General features: G+C 40.9%; 1 protein-coding gene across 1 annotated transcript; it reads right to left on the bottom strand.

Annotated features, from left to right (window-relative positions):
* Positions 1–1,264: 1,264 nt before the first annotated feature.
* On the bottom strand, positions 1,265–2,014 carry LOC120184703. The gene has a single exon (XM_039189096.1). The coding sequence runs from the start codon at positions 2,012–2,014 to the stop codon at positions 1,265–1,267; it is 750 nt and encodes a 249-aa protein (XP_039045027.1).
* Between the last annotated feature and the right edge of the window lie 14,771 nt (positions 2,015–16,785).

Below are 16,785 nucleotides of genomic sequence, written 5' to 3'. Positions count from 1 at the left end.
TTTCGTTCGAGTATTTTAGTTGAGTTTTTAACCTTTTCCATGTATAATCCTTTTATGATCTAAATTGATTAATTTTTTGTGTCAATATTATAATAAAATATCCTAATTGTATGTTTAGTTTATCACAATAATTGTAATTCTCTTTATAATTTTGAATATTCTATTTTTAATAAAACTAACCATTTTTATTAAATATATATATATATATATATATATGTCAAATAAAAAATTATTTTAATTTTGTCAATTTAATCATTCTAACTTTATAAAAAAATTAAAAGTAGTTTTTTAAGAAAAACCCTAGCCCTTTTTTCCACTTCTTTATATTTCATACTTTTCTTCTTTACAATTTGTGTCAATTTTTTTGATCAATCCAATTTTTTTCTTCTTTAATTTTGTTTAACCGGTGGCGGCATTGATTTTGATGTTGATTGCCGCCCGTCAATTATTTTTTCTCTATTTTTTAGTTTTTTAATAAGAATAATTATGTCTTTGTGATATTTTCCTCTGTCTTTGTGATATGTTCCTCTCTTCTTTTGTGACACATTTTTCTCTGCCTTTTGGTAGATTACGGTTTTTAACCGTTGTTTTCATTTATTTTTTTCTCAATATTAGATTTGACATCGTCATGACTGATCAAAATTACGCTTATTTGTTATTATGATGATCTTCTCTGCTTTGGACCCTCAGATTGATTTGGATACACATTTTGCATTTAGTGGACAATTTTTTCACGTTACTTGACTCAGATTTGTGATTTATCGGTGGACTTCAGTAGCTTCATCTCCTTTTGTGGTATGCCTGTCGATGCAGTCAAACTTGTTCGTATCTTTATTTTGTTTGAGCTTTTTAGTTATGTTTTTTAGACTTTTCCTTATTTGGTCATTGTATGATATAAGTGGCTAGTTTTCGTGTCAACGGTTTTAAGAAAATATCATAATTATACTTTTTGCGTTATATTTATAAATATTTATATTTTTTATTTTTAATAAAACTAGCGAATTTCCGTAAAAAAACTTTATAAAATTTTTATTATGTTTTTTTCACTCAATTTGTTTTATCGAATGGATTCAATTATTCAAATGTAATAGAATAATGACAACATTAATAAACTTCGAAGTTATTGATTTTTATTATTTAAGCAGTTTACATATAACAGTTACAGAATTTTCTCTTTTTTCTGATAAATAAAACATTTAAAAAATTAATAAATATTGATTTAATATTGTTACATAACAAATTAAATTAAAAAGTTAATTGAATCCTAAAATGGATGAACATTTCTGCTAATTCCATTGACGTTGGTGAAAAAACCAACCTGCCGTATCGGCAAATACGACCGCCGTTTATCACCTTCCCTCTTGGCTCTGTTCGTGACGTAAAGCTTTTCGTGAGCCGACAACGACGCCGTTTTCTCACCCTTCTCTCTCTTCCCATTCGGCGGTTTCTCTCCGACCACCTTCACCTTCGCTCTCCTCTCCTCCTCCATCTCCTTCCTCCTCTCCATTTGCGCCGCCGAAGCGGAGAAAGGAAACGGGTGGTTCAACAAGACGAACGCGTCTTTGCTGTCGCTGTTACTCCGGAGCATAAAATCTCGAACCCTCCGAAGCTTCGAGAATCCCGTGGAGTTGCTCTTCTTACACGTGTCCGGTGACGTCGCCTCCACGGTTATTCTATCATCTCTTTTCCACTCGCAGTACGGTCTCACAAGTTCCAACGCGTCCAGCGAATCTTCCACGAAAAGCTTCCTCAGCGGCGGCCGCGGTGACACGTCACCGTCTTTCGAATTCGAAGCCGAGCCGTTCTCATCGGCGAAGAGAAGATCTTGGTTGAATAAGGGGAACACGTCGTCGGCAGAAACCGGCGATTCATCGGCATTTACACAAACAAACGAAAACTCGTCGTCTTCCTCCTCCGTCCCGTCTTCTTTGAGCTGTAATTTGAATTCAAAATCGCCGTCATAGTCGTCGGGATACTTATTAAAGCTCGGTGATAAAGACGGAGAAGAATCCATGGCACGCAACTTCAACCGAAACACAGTTACCTCAAAATCAAATAGATAAATGGAAAATTGTAGTCTGTGGATTTGAAGCTATGGGGCGTTAATAAATAAATTACGAACTCGGAAAAATTAGAGGAAAAGTAGGTAAAAGCCGGCGACACTCTAGATGAACAGAGAAACAGAAAAGGTAAACAACGACGATTCTATGTCCGAATTTTCGTTGGAGGCACCTACTTGCAAATTGAATTTTGGTAAATTACACAAGCCATCATTCAACTTTCTAATCATTCTTATTTGGTTAATGAAATATTTTTTAAAATTTGATCGCTGCACTTTTTAAATTGCTCTTGTTTTGGTTACTCAGTTGTTTATCTATCTAACTATGTGTTGACTTGATATTTTTATTGGTATTTTTTAGATTGGAAACTGTATTGATTGTCATTATTGTCGAAACGATTTTTAAACGGGGCGTGGGGTGAGATTTGGAAACCGCGTCATTTTTAATTATTCTCTTTTCAATTGAATTTTTAATTAAAAACGATGCAATTTTAGAAAACCTCTCGTTTCGAAAAATTGGAAATTCCGTTACGGTAAAAATATAAGGTTCGAGGAGTCGCCACCAATCTTTGATTAGGGTGTGATTGGGCACCCAAAAACATTTTGTCATTTTAAATAAAAATTAATTTTAATTAAAACGACAAGTAGAGGTCTGCGTTATCAAAATCTGAGTTCGGGAGTCGATTACGTATGGGGAAGGATTAGCACCCCCACAACGCCCTAAATCGGTACCTAGTCGATTAATTAATTTCTTTGCAACGAATTTCACAAGTTCAAATTTGATTTGATTAATGATCCCTTTAAACGACAAACATGCAAATTTGCAACATTCAAAGCAACAAAATAGATTTAACTTAAAATTACCAAGTCATTAGAAAGATAAAGAATATTCGATTATTTAAAAATATCGAGACCAGATCTTTAGTTCAGTTCTAACGACCTTTTCTCGAAAAGTTTAAATAGTCGAATATTTCCTTTTCTTTCGCTCCCAAATTTTACAATGATATATCCAAATTTAATTAGGCGTTACTGACGGGATACCATTTTAATTTAAAATCGTCAAAACAACTTTCCTGTAAGTTAAGGAAAGCCATTCTGATAATTTTAGATTAGAAGGGCATTACCCTTAATTCCGATTATGCAATAATGTCAAGTTATGCATATGAGGATATCATGCAAATCATACAAAGTGATGTTAATGCAAAGATTAATTGAACATGCGATTAAAGTAAATGAGGCTAACATGCTTTAAAAAGAAATACACCTAAGTGCGTATGGACAACATGCTCGAAATAATATACACATGCAACATATTTAAAATAAATCTAATTAGCCTAACAAACATGCATAAAATATTAGAAGGACTAAAATAAAAAGTTAAACAGCAAGTTCATTTTCATAAAAATTCCATTTTCATGTACTGCAATCATAATATAACCCAAAATATTGCATAGGACTAGATTGAAGGTTTTCCAAATTACATATCCAGTGTATAAATAACATGAAAATAGCCAAAACGTGATATAGGACCAAAATACAACACGCTGCAAGTTAGGAGGCTAAATTAAAATCCAGCGAAAGTTCATGTTTCAGGACCGAAACGAAATGCGCTCAAAATCAAGAGACAAAAGTAACATTACAAGTTTACAACAAACAACCATTTAGGGACCAAACCGAGACGGATCAAAGATTGAAGGACCCACGCAGCTACTAACCCACTATCCCAAAACGCGGATTACTCCCCCTGCTGTCAAGGCGCTGCCGTTTTGGCACCGACCAAAACTATGCCGTTTCACGGCCTCCTACACGACGCCGTTTTGGCGTTATGACAAACGGAACATTAGGGTAAACTCCTAAACCTGAACCCATTCTAACCCTTACCCTAAACAACTCTCAGCCGTTTTCTCTCAACCTTGGCCAGATACCCTACCGTTTCTCCTCAAATCCCTCTCCTCTCTTCGCCTAACCCTACGCGAAAGCCAGAGCCTCCATGGCTTCGCCGTTCTACGCTCCGATGAGGAGCTCGTAAGCCCCCAACGACAACCCCAGCCGAACTCTTCCTAAAATAAACACGACCCTAACCCGTGACTCAAACCAAACCCTCGAATCCCACTCTGTTTCACTCTCCAGTCAAAGACCAACGCCGTGGCCAACCTTGCACCACTGGTTCCGATGAGAAACCTAGACCCCTCGGTTCCCTCACTCTCCCTTTACCCAGAAACCTAGCCTCATAGAACTCGAACTCAAGCTTCCTAGACCTGAAAACCCCTCAAGTCCCTAAACCGGAGGCCCAAACAGGCATGCACGACTGGAAAGCAATGGAAGACGAAGGGGTTTACCTTCGATTCGATGAGGTATTGGTTCCTAGCAAAGATGAAGAACGTATCTGGGCAGGAAAGGTAAGGATTTCTGACTTTTGGGTTTTCTAGCGGCTGATGGCTTTTCGTTTGAATCTTCTCTCGATGATCACCGGTTTTGCGATTATGTTTTTCTGGTTTTGTGTTTTTTTTCTTTTCGATGATAGCTAATGAGTTGATCGATTTTTTGCTTGGATCATGATTGATAACTTTAGGGTTCTCCTTCTCTGATCATCCATCCTCTTCGGTCCCTCTCTATATCTGTTTTTTGTTGTTGGTTTTCTCTCCTCGATTTCTCCGTGCCTCTCGTTCTGCTTCTTGTTTCGTGTGTTTGCAGGGCACTGGCGAGAGCAGATCACGGGCGGCAGCTGTGGGGAGGCGAGCTATTGTCCGGTTGGGCGTGCGTGATCTGGCAGCAGGGTTGGCTTCCCGTGAGACTGCAGCTGGCTCGGGGATTGCTGGGAGTTGGGAACCGTTGGATCTTGAATCCAGATCCAACGGCCTTCAATGATACGGCGCTGGAGGCTGTGACATGGAACCCTAACGGGTTTAGGTTTTCCAGAGTTGGGCCCATAACAACCGGGCTGTTGTGTTTTTCATTGTTTGGTTCGGCCTGTAACAAAATGGCAATATTTAGTGCATATTTTATATATTTATTATTTAATTATTTAACTATTTAATTACTTATCCGTATATATATATATATATATATAATACATAATACCAAACTTATGCTAATAACCGAAATTGCAATAAAAACAATAATAAAACCCGATTAAACACGAATAACACCCCGGACAAATTGAGCGTCTACAGCTGCCCCTCTTTGTTCATTGTCGTGGAACGAGAATAGAGCAAAGATCAATGGATGGTCAAATTTGTCCAGTCGTGAAAAATTCAAAAGATTAATCCGCTTCACTACAACTTCAGGATAAGCGAGACTTGAAAAATTCTTCAAAATCGGGTTCGCTCCCTATCGTTTCAGGGAACATAGAACTTGAAGAATCTTCTGGGGACGGGTTCGCTCCCTATTGTTTCAGGGAGTATAGAACTCGAATAATCTTCTGCTAACGAGTCCGCCCCCTATTGTTTCAGGGAGTATAGAACTCAAGAATCTTCTGCTAACTGGTTCGCTCCCTCTTTCTTCAGGGAGTATAGAACTCGAATATCTTCTTCAAACAGGTTCGCTCCCTCTTTCTTCAGGGAGAATAGAACTCGAATATCTTCTTCAAACGGGTTTGCTCCCTCTTTCTCTAGGGAGAATAGAACTCGAATATCTTCAACAATCGTGTCTGCTCCCTATTTCTTCAGAGAGTATGAGACTCGAACAATCTTCAACAATCGCGTCTGCCCCCTATTTCTTCAGAGAGTATAAGACTCGAACGATCTTCAACGATTGTGTCTGCCCCCTATATCTTCAGAGAGTATAAGACCCACAATCTTCATCAATTGCGTCTGCTCCCTATTTCTTCAGAGAGTATGAGACTCGAACAATCTTCAATAATTGTTGGGAATCTGCAAACATTTAAAATAATCATGCAATGTCATGATCCTATTCATGCCTACGATGTATGCAATATGAAATTTAATGCACTTTCTTCTTCGACAGAATACTATCCCCTTTGATTTCAATGGAACTCGGTTTCGCTTTGGGCATAGAGCATTTCACCCGTTCACCCCAGTTGATACTCTCAATACTATAACTTTTGGCTTGACAAGACTTTGACTTCTTCTTTCTTGAGGCCTGCCAGTACCCCTGACCAATCTTCTTGATAAATGACAACATCCTTGGGTCATCCATTAATGGCTAAGATTGTCTATGAATCCCAAGTTTTAGCTTTTCGCAACCCTACAGCTTATGGGTTAAAACCTTACTAGCTTCAGAATACCTGCATTTCCAAAACCTTTTGCATAATAATACAAATGATCTCATGTACCACAAGTTAAGCTATACGTTTTAACTTTTTCAAAATTAGATGCTTGTAAAAGGGAAATTAAGGGGAAAATATCTCTTTATTTATATAAATGCGAAGAATTTTTAGACAACTACATGACAAACTTTTAATCGGAAAAGAACCAAAGGATAGGTGTCTTCAAATATCAATAACACAAATGCTTTTGAACTGGCCGTCAGAATGACTCGAGTGTAGCTTCTGTGAAAAGGATCTCCAAAATTGTGATGACACCTAAGAGTGCGAAGCTCTTTCTGAACCCCAAAATCTCCCATTAATCTTTGGTCTCAATCCCAACTGCCATTGTCGTTACCCATGTCAGGAGCTCTTCCTACTTCCAAAAACAATTCAGATTATCCACCATGCACGAACTCTGAATTTAAAACTCAAGTCGCCCTTTACGGTTTTCGACTCGAGACCTCCTTTGGTTTCAAGACGCCCTTTTCGAGTTTTCATCTTGAACCCTTCTTTTTTCCATTTTTTCATTTTTATTTTTTATTTTTTTATTTTTTTATTTTTTCATTTTCACTCATTTTTCTTCTTCTTTTTTCTTCAAGCAAAATACTTCTTAACTGCGTCAGAATTCACTGGATGAGGTAATTCAGACCCATCCATCTCAGTTAAGACCAGAGCTCCCCCAGAGAAAACTTTCTTGACAACATAGGGTCCTTCCCACTTGGGCATCCATTTCCCTCGGAAATCTTTTTGAATGGGCAATATCCTCCTGAGCGCCAAATTTCCTTCGTGGATTTCTCGAGGGCGAACTTTCTTGTCATGTGCTCGTATCATCCGCTTCTGGTATATCTGACCGTGACAAATAGCCTTCAATCTCTTTTCTTCAATCAGATTCAATTGGTCATATCTGGCCTGTACCCATTCGCCTCATTTAGCTTCACCTCTGATAAAACCCGAGCGAGGGAATTTCCACTTCAATAGGGAGGACAGCTTCCATCCCATAAACTAGAGAAAACAGTTGCCCCAGTAGACGTCCGTACAGAAGTCCGATAGGCAAACAGCAAATGGCAACTTCTCATGCCATCTTTATAAGTTTCAGTCATCTTCTCTATAAGCCTCTTAATGTTCTTATTAGCCGCCTCCACTGCCCCATTCATCTTTGGGCGATAAACCGTGGAATTATGATGCTTTATTTTGAATTGCTCACATACAGATTTCATCATCTTGTTGTTTAAGTTCAACGCATTGTCAGAGATAATTCTCTCTGGTAAGCCATATCGCAGATGATTCTTTCTTCAAGAACCTACATATCGTTGACTGGGTAACACTTGCATAGGAAGCTGCTTCTACCCACTTGGTGAGTAATCTATTGCTACCAGAATGAAGCGATGACCATTTGACGCTTTTGGAAAATTTGCCCAATAACATCCATGCCCCACATAGAAAACGGCCACGGAGCTGTCATCACATGCAACGGATGAGAGGGTGTGCATTCTATCCCCATAAATCTGACACTTGTGACACTTTCGGGCATAATTGATGCAATCAGTTTCCATAGTTGACCATAATACCCAAATCTCATAATCTGTCTGGCCATTACATGCCCATTAGCATGGATGCCACATATTCCTTCATGTACTTCTTCAAGAATCATTTTCGCTTCTTTAGTGTCCACACACCTTAATAAGACCTGATCCATGCTTTTCTTATAGATCTCACCATTAAGCACATACCCTGCTGCCATTCTTCTAATGGTCCTTTTGTCATTCTCAGTTGCCTGTTCGGGGTAACTTTGATATCTTATATACTGGAGGATATCATAGTACCAAGGTCCTTCATCATCTTCTTCTTCAATGTTAAAGCAGTGGGCTGGATACTCATAAGCCTTCATCTCAATAGGCATCATATTTGAATGCTCGTTCATCTTAAAGGCCGCTGCCAAAGTACCAAGGCGTCCGCCATTTGATTTTCTTCTCTGGGAGGTAATTGAAAGTCACTTCTTCAAATTCTTCATAAGTCCCAGAACTAATTTACGATATTCCACAAGTTTGGGATCTTTGGTTTCCCATTCACCTCTGAGTTGGTAAATTACCAAAGCTGAATCCCCATATACCTTCAGCATTTTTGCTTTGAGTTCAATAGCTGCTCTAAGACCCATAACACAAGCCTCATATTCAGCCATATTGTTTGTACAATCAAAATTGAGCCGACTGGTAAAAGGATATGCTCTTCACTTGGTGAGACCAAGATTGCCCCAATCCCATGCCCCAAGGCGTTTGAAGCACCATCAAAGTTCATCTTCCAGTTACCGGCAAGAGCAATTGTTTCTTCCTCCGAGATAGCCATTAAATCCTCATCCGGAAATCAAAGTTCAACTGTTCATATTCTTCTGAAGCCCTACTCGCAATGAATTCTGCTATGGCGCTCCCTTTAACTGCTTTCTGGCTTACATACTGGATATCAAATTCGGACAACAGGATTTGCCAACGGGCTAACCTTCCAGACAATGCAGGTACCCCATTAGATACTTTAAAGGGTCCAGCTTAGATATGAGCCAGGTAGTATGATACAACATATACTGTCTAAGTCTTCTGGTAGCCCCACTAAAGCGCAACACAATTTTTCAATTGGTGAGTATCTGGCCTCACACTCAGTGAACTTCTTACTGATAGTAGATAGCCCTCTCCCTCTTCTCAGTTTGATCATGTTGCCCCAACACACATCCCATTGAATTGTCATAAACGGACAAGTAAAGAATTAAAGGCTTTCCTGGGATAGGTGGCGCTAGGATCGGAGTATTCGAAAGATATCTCTTTACTGCCTCAAAAGCCTCTCGGCAATCTTCACTCCATTCTCCTGAATCATTCTTACGAAGAAGGCGGAATATGGGATCACATCTTTCGGTCAGCTGCGAGATAAACCGAGCGATGTAATTTAATCTCCCCAAAAATCCTCGAACCTCTTTCTGTGTTCTTGGGGCTGGCAAATCTTGAATGGCTTTTACTTTATCGGGATCTATTTCGATTCCCTTTCGGCTCACTACGAATCCCAACAGTTTTCCCGATGTCACCCAAAAGTACACTTATTTGGGTTAAGTTTTAGTTGGCACTTCTTTAATCTTTGAAAGAGCTTCCTCAAATTCTCGACATGTTCCTCCTCCGTCTTGGCTTTGACATCATATCATCGACATACTTCAATTTCTTTATGCATCATGTCTGAAACAACGTCACCATGGCCCTCTGATAGGTTGCCCCTGCATTCTTTAATCCAAACGGCATGACTTTATAGCAAAACGTCCCCCACATAGTGATAAACGTTGTTTTCTCCATATCTTCAGGGTACATTTTAATTTGATTATAGCCGGAGAAACCATCCATAAATGAGAATAGGAATTTACAGCATATTGTCCACTAACGTATCTATATGTGGCAAAGGAAAATTATCCTTTGGACTAGCTCTATTCAGATCTCTATAGTCGACACACATTCGTACTTTCCCATCCTTCTTTGGTACTGGGACAATATTTGCTACCCACCTCAGGATATTTGGCCACTGTGAGAAACCCAGCATCAAATTGTTTCTTCACTTCTTCTTTAATCTTGAGCAGCATCTCGGGTCTCATTCTTCTCAGTTTCTGTTGTACGGGCTTGCAATCAGGCTTTATTGGTAATTTATGGACAACCAATTCTGTATCCAGCCCTGGCATGTCCTCGTATGACCAAGCAAATACATCCTTGAACTCTTGAAGTAATTCTATCAAGCTTTGCCTCCCTTCAGTGACATGGTGGTACCAATCTTTATTTCCTTTCTATCCTCATCTGTACCCAGGTTCAAGATCTCTGTAAGCTCTTCGTGAGGCAGGATCTGCTCATCTTCCTGTTCCACCATCTTAGTAATTCTGAGGTGGTTCACATCCCTCATCATCACAACCTTCGATTTCCCCTTGACATATGGGCATCTCGAAATCAATCTCCGGGTCAGAGTCATAGCATTCGTATTATTGATATCTGAGTTCCTGAAAGGATAACGAAAAAGAAGATATATATACATATACATATATACATATGGGAGAATCTTTTCCCATATAAACAAATAGAAAGAAATAATATATGTGTATATTCAAACAAAAATGCATGAGGAAATGTTGCCATTTGGGAATTAACAAAACACATCTTTTATTGAAAGCAAGTAAAGACACACAACTTAACCCTTTACATCAAATCACCTACTGTCCCAGGGTATGAACAATAGGGAAGAGTTCTAGTGTATTACTCTGCAAAAGATTTGTAAACTACAGGCAATTCCTCCGCAGTCCAGTTGTTCAACACAAGCCCAGTGGCGCAGGGTAGATGCCCATAGCTCTCATTTCTTTGAACTCCTCATCGGTTATGACATTAATGCCCAAGTCCTCCAAGGCATTCTCAACTATCCCTTTACTGCTTTCCAAAGTCCCTTGAAACATATATCCTCCTGATACGAAAATGCTGCTCAATGGCGGGAATGTCATGGGCTCCCAGCGTGGGTCCTCACCAGTCAATCTTGCCTTTCTCAATTCCTGAATCTTCTTGATGCTTCTCATTTTTTCTTTTAAAGTTGGCTGATACCCTAAACCGAACCTGTCTCTTTTAGTTACAGGGTAGATTGGGCCCACCAGTCCTTGCAACCGACGTCCAACCCTTTGCCAATTTTTGCTCCTCTTCCAAGAGTCAGCTTAAGCCCCATTTTGGTGCAGTTTGACAATCTAGGCTTCGGGATCTTCTTTCCTTCTGCCACAAACATGGCATTGACGTATTCCAACGATCTGAAAGAACATTCACACTTGCTCTTCCACTTCAACGTATGGAGCAGTAGTAAAACCGAAGCAATAATGTCTTCCTCATGATGCATATAAGCCTCCCATCCATTGCAAATTTTATCCTTTGGTGCAACGTTGACGGAACCGCACCGGCCTGATGAATCCAGGGCCTTCCCAATAAACAGTTGTATGTAGGCATGATGTCCATCACAAGAAACTCCACTTCGTATATCGCCGGGCCAATAGTCAAAGGATATCAATCTTGCCTAGAACTTCTCTCTTTCGTTCCATCAAAAGCTCGAACCACACTTTGACAGCTTCTCATCAGGGTGCTGTCCACTGGCAATTTTTTCAGGGTCAAGGGCATCACATTTTAACGCCGAACCGTTATCTATCAGTACTCTGGATAGAACATGCCCTTTGCACCTAACTGTGATGTGTAGGGCCTTATGATTGCCAATCATCCAGAAGGGATCTCGTCCTCAGAAAAAGATAAAAATTATCGGCCTGGATGTTGGCAACTAGTCGGTCCAGCTTTTCTGTGGGTATCTCCTTCGCAAATGTTTGGTTTAAAACTTTTAACAGGGCGTTGCGATGAGCCTCTGAACTCAGAAGAAGTGATAGGACAGAAATACGGCAGGCAGCTTGTGCAATTGCTCAACAATACGTATTCACTAGTTTCAGAAATTTTAAAAATTCCATCGCTTCATTCTCCGTTACTGGCTCATTGACGATGGGTTCATCTTCTCTTATCTGCACATCGATACTTTTTCCTTTCTCGACAGCAATCTTTTTCTCAGGTTCTTTGGATAACATCTACCACTCCTGGTCATGTGTCCCACTTCATCTACCTCTTCCTGTTGCTTTGTCACCTCTCCTATTTGACAAGTATATCTCCAGGGTACCTGTTTATTGTCTTTGTACAGGAACGGAGAGGGAGGTGTAATAATCCCTTTGGAGCTACCTTCTCAGCCACTCGATTCTTGGGAGTAATGAGGGGACAACTAGCACTATACCTCTTTGGATGATCCCTCAGAGGCGTACTTCCGCTTCTTCTTTCTCAGCCCCTTCTTTGAAGAACTCGATTTCCTTACTATCCATCATCTCTTGTACCAGCCCTAAGAATCAGAACACTGTTGTATACTGTGTTTTGTGCAGTTATGGTAGTGGCACATCTCTTCGTTATTGAAATGTTCACGTGGCAGATTAGTCTTTAATAGTCCTACCTTGACCATTTGGCACCACACCCAAGACATGGGTGACATCACCTCCCTAACATTTTTTACAGTCTTTTTCCTTTCTCTTCAGCGACTGCATTAATCCCGGCTCCTGCATGGTTTGGCAATGGATTCTGGGCTATGTTTGGCTGTTCACTGTCACCAAAGTTGATGACGTTTCTTCTTCTCAGAGCTTGGACGACCTTTTTTGAAAGCGGGACAATTTTCAATAGAATGTCCGGAAACCCCTGCATGTATTCGCACTTAGCACTAACATCATACCACTTGGGATACGGGGGTTGTATAGGGTCCACATGATAAGTGAGACTACATGTCGATCATATAATTCGTGGAATAACTCCTTATAAGTCATGGGAATCGGATCAAATTGAGGCCTCTCTCTCCTTGGATCTCTTGCCCCTTGCCTATTGTCAATTTGGGTGATGCTACCGTTCCCTGTGGTCGGGACACTGTGATATTATGGGAATCATACTGCCTTATTTTGTTGACTTCGTTTTCCTTCTTCCTCTCGGTTGTTTCTTGCTGGAATCTCCTCCCTCAAGCTTCCCGCTTTTGATCGCCATTTCAAGCTTCCCGCTTTTGATCGCCATTTCGATCATTCTCCGCCGTAACTATATCAGCAAAACTTCGAGAAGGATTACCAACAAATGTGAGAAAAATGGAGCCTTCAAGGTATTACAAAAAGTAGGTTCGTTTCTTCCTCTACCAAACGGTGGGTGGACTTGTACTGCTACCTCTCTCCACCTCTGAGCATATTGTCTGAAACTTTCACTATGCTTCTTCTCCATTGCTTGCAGCACCATTCTGTTAGGCCTGACGTCCTTCACATGCTTATACTGGTCGAGAAAAGATTGGCCAGGTCTTTCCATGTCCTGACATCAACTCTCCTTAGTTGATTATACATCGCAATGCTGAGCTACTAAGCTTTGGAAACAGTGATCAACAGCTGGTCGTCCCCTACGTAACCAGTCATTTTCCTGCAGAACATTGTGATATGGGCAGAAGGGCATGGGTACCGTCGTATTTCTCAAAGTCAGGGGTTTTTGAACTTGGGAGGTAGGACCAGATCAGGAACTAAACTCAGTTCCTTAGCGTCGAGACCATACAAGCTGGTATCTTCTTTCATAGCTTGTACTTCATTTGCTAGCTGCTTATATTGCTCCTGCAACAACTTGTTTTCGCTCTTCTTTGCTTCTTCATCAAGTTCGGACCTGGTGATATGGGCTTTCTTCGGGATGCGAACAAGATCCAGGTTGCGGATTCACTGCAATGCCGTCAGGATTTATGTACTTTGGTATGGACAGATGTTCCTTGGATATTCGGAGACTGTACCGGGGTAAACCCTGGGGGGTAAAGTGGTTCTTCACTTGTTTGCTCATGGGCCTTTCCGTGCTCGGATTTCTCCCTCTCAGCAATTTGCCAACTTAGACAACATCCTCTTGAGCCTTAAGCATATCTTCTTGCATTTCCTCAGATCATCTTGCAACTGCAATTGAGTTCTTTCTATTTGAGCAATTATCATCCATGGCCTTCCTTGTGTTATAGTGATGCTTGAAATTCCCAGTATTCTGTAATGTATCCCTTATTGTTAATTTTAATGCTTTGAGGATGAATGCAAATTATGTAAAGTGCGATAAAATGCCAAAAAACTTAACGTGCAAATAAATGCAAATGCATGCAGAAAGGCATTGATTCATAAGACGCGATCAGTCTTAGAACAACTTTCATTTAGGACCAAAAGCATCATTTTTACAAGAAAGTCCACTACAGAAATGGCCTAGCTCTCATGTTCAGCTCTACTATTTGATTGACAAGCCAATCGCCCTTTCCTACGCCTGATGCTGGATTGGCATAGCTGGATGACTTTTGCTTGGAGGTCCATCTCTCCCAACTGCCTCGCAACGCCACTTAACTGATTCATGGTCTTCGGATCACGTGATTCAGTTGTCTTCCAGTCTCTAAAGTGATCGTTTGAGTTTTGCCATTGCAGTCTGGTGCCTTGGACGGAGCGCTCGAGACCAGCGATTGTGTCTGGCAGTTTCGTAAGGCAGCCTCTAAATCATGAATCTTCTTTTGCAAAGCAACGTTTCCTCGAGGCTAACCCTTGATCCACTGGGCAACGCTGACTATTTTCTGCAGATAAGGAACTCTCAAGCTGCATAACGTAGGCACTGTACTCTTCTTTGCCTTGGCTGAGCTAGCTCTTCCTCATGCCTTGATTCATTTCGTGCATCTCTTGATTGAGTACTCTATCCGTTCGTTCTTTGCTCCGCACTCTGTATCCAGAGGAATACTTCATCCTGTTTGCATTGGAGCACATTCTCCCGATTTAATTTTAGCTCTTTGCTTTGCCTCTTCTCAGTTTCGAGCTCGTCGATTCTTTTCTTTCTAACCTCAAGTTCAAGTTGCATGTTATTTGCCTTCATTCTGAGTTCAATATTTAGCATGCAATTCTTCTCGCTTCTTGCTCAAGGTGTACCTTTGTCTTAACTCTTTAGCCTCTGTCCTTTCGCTCTTCAGTACCCTAACCCAGGACCTTTCTCTCGGACTCAAGTTCTTGATTTCTTTTTCTTCTTCTCTGTCTCTACTTCTCTGACCGGTGTGCTCTCTCGGCTCTGACGTCTCTAACTCGACGATCCCTCTCAGCCCGGAGCTCTAACCGCCACTGCTCTGAAGTTTTCCCGAGGCCAACAATTGCCCCGTGCTCGACATCTTTTGGTAATCGCTCTGTAAACTAGTGAGATTGGCCTCCACTTCATCCTTTCTCTTGCGCATAAGCAAACTGTGTATTATAGAATCCCTATCGATGTCCAACATGAAATTCTTTGTCTAAGGGCCTCACACTCTGCTTCCTTCCTGGCGATTTCCGCTTCGAATTCACTCTTCAGTATCTCCAACTTAGAGGTACGTATTTAAACTGTACTTCCAAAGGAATTGTTTGGTCACGATCCGCCAAGGAATGATATCATTCTTTGCACCGCCCTCCATGCCACGTAATCTGGTGTCAGCATGACCTCAGCTGCTATGAAATCAGTTCTAAGGTTGACTTCCACGCCTCTGACATTGCACGAGCAGTCTCTTGTAATGATCTCCACAGTACACAAATTCAGATGCCTTCAGACCGGATGTAGCTGGGACGAATTGGCGTGCCCCAAATTGCCTTAGTACCATCAGTGGCGATAACTACTCCACCCCATAACCCTACTAGGGTTACCCAATCGGAATCCCCGCATTTGTACAACACATCCACAAAAGCTAACCAGGGGACACGCCACACTATTCATGCTCCTGTAAATTTTGAAGAGTGAAACCCAATCTTTCCTGGTGAGATGCTCTGGCCACTCTTTAGTGAGGAATCTTTTAAGGGTGAATAGGCCGTAGAAAATCGTCGACTATTACTCGGTCAATTTTCCAGAAGTGACTGCATATCCAAACAGTAAGCAGCTGGACACACCCGGTGAAGCCCTCTCAGCTCTTCTGCAACGCTGCTAAGTGCTCTGAATGTTTCAGCCAAAACCGCGGGAACAGGGTTTACCTTCCTTTCCAAAACGCTCGAATAAATCGACCACTGCGGCTTCCATGTGATAAAGAACTTTCGGGAAAATCATCAAACCAATAAATTCCCAAGGCGAAATCTCCATGCTCTTTCGATCGCTATGCTTGACGATAAGCTCCTTGAGGCATGACCAAGGGAAGCAATCGGACTCTCCCTTCTTTTGGATTCGATCAACAACCCACTTCTCTCCCATCCCAGTAATCCTTGCGAGCTTGCCCTTAAAGGATTATGTCCTTGAGGCTTTTGAGTAGATACGGTCCAAGTGTATCGTCTCGAAATGAAACAAGGAGGTGTATTCTTCTAACGTGGGAGTCATGTCTTCCTTGTTGAAAGTGAAGCAGCTATATGCGGGATTCCAAAACTAGACGAGAGCTTTGATTAGGGGTTCGTTACTTTCACGTACAACAGAAGGGCGATGTCACCATACTTTTGCCAGAAAGAGTATTTCACATCAGAATTCCAACTTTCCCAAATTTCGCGTACTCTGCAAAATCGTTTTGCTTTAGACTGACCGGAGGCAACCTCTGGTAGTACTGATAGTAATCTTCAGTCAAAACTGTCGCCTTTCTTCCTCTGAGTTTCCTCGGACCACGACCTCACTTCTGCGTTATCCACTTCCTTGTTATGAAAGCTTGTCCATTTTATGACCGCCTTCTACTTTTATGACCACCTTGGAATCAACACCTTTTTTTCATAAATGATGATGCAATGCAGTGGTAAAATAAAACATAAAACACAGACAAAAACAAAACTGTTTAGTATTACAATGAATAGTCAAAAACATGAAGATAGAAAATATATACATCCTAAACCTATTTCACATGGTACCCAACATGGCATCTACTGAATCATGCTTTAGTAGATCCTACCCAA

Source organism: Hibiscus syriacus, unplaced genomic scaffold (genome assembly GCF_006381635.1).
Source record: "Hibiscus syriacus cultivar Baekdansim isolate YM2019G1 unplaced genomic scaffold, ASM638163v2 tig00112926_pilon, whole genome shotgun sequence".
Lineage (NCBI taxonomy): Eukaryota > Viridiplantae > Streptophyta > Magnoliopsida > Malvales > Malvaceae > Hibiscus > Hibiscus syriacus.
The sequence above is the reverse complement of the archived record's forward strand: the minus strand, read 5'-3'. Positions and strand labels throughout refer to the sequence as shown.

Excerpts from the sequence above, each read along its gene's own strand:
- LOC120184703 (XM_039189096.1), bottom strand. The coding sequence starts at position 2,014 with ATGGATTCTTCTCCGTCTTTATCACCGAGCTTTAATAAGTATCCCGAC.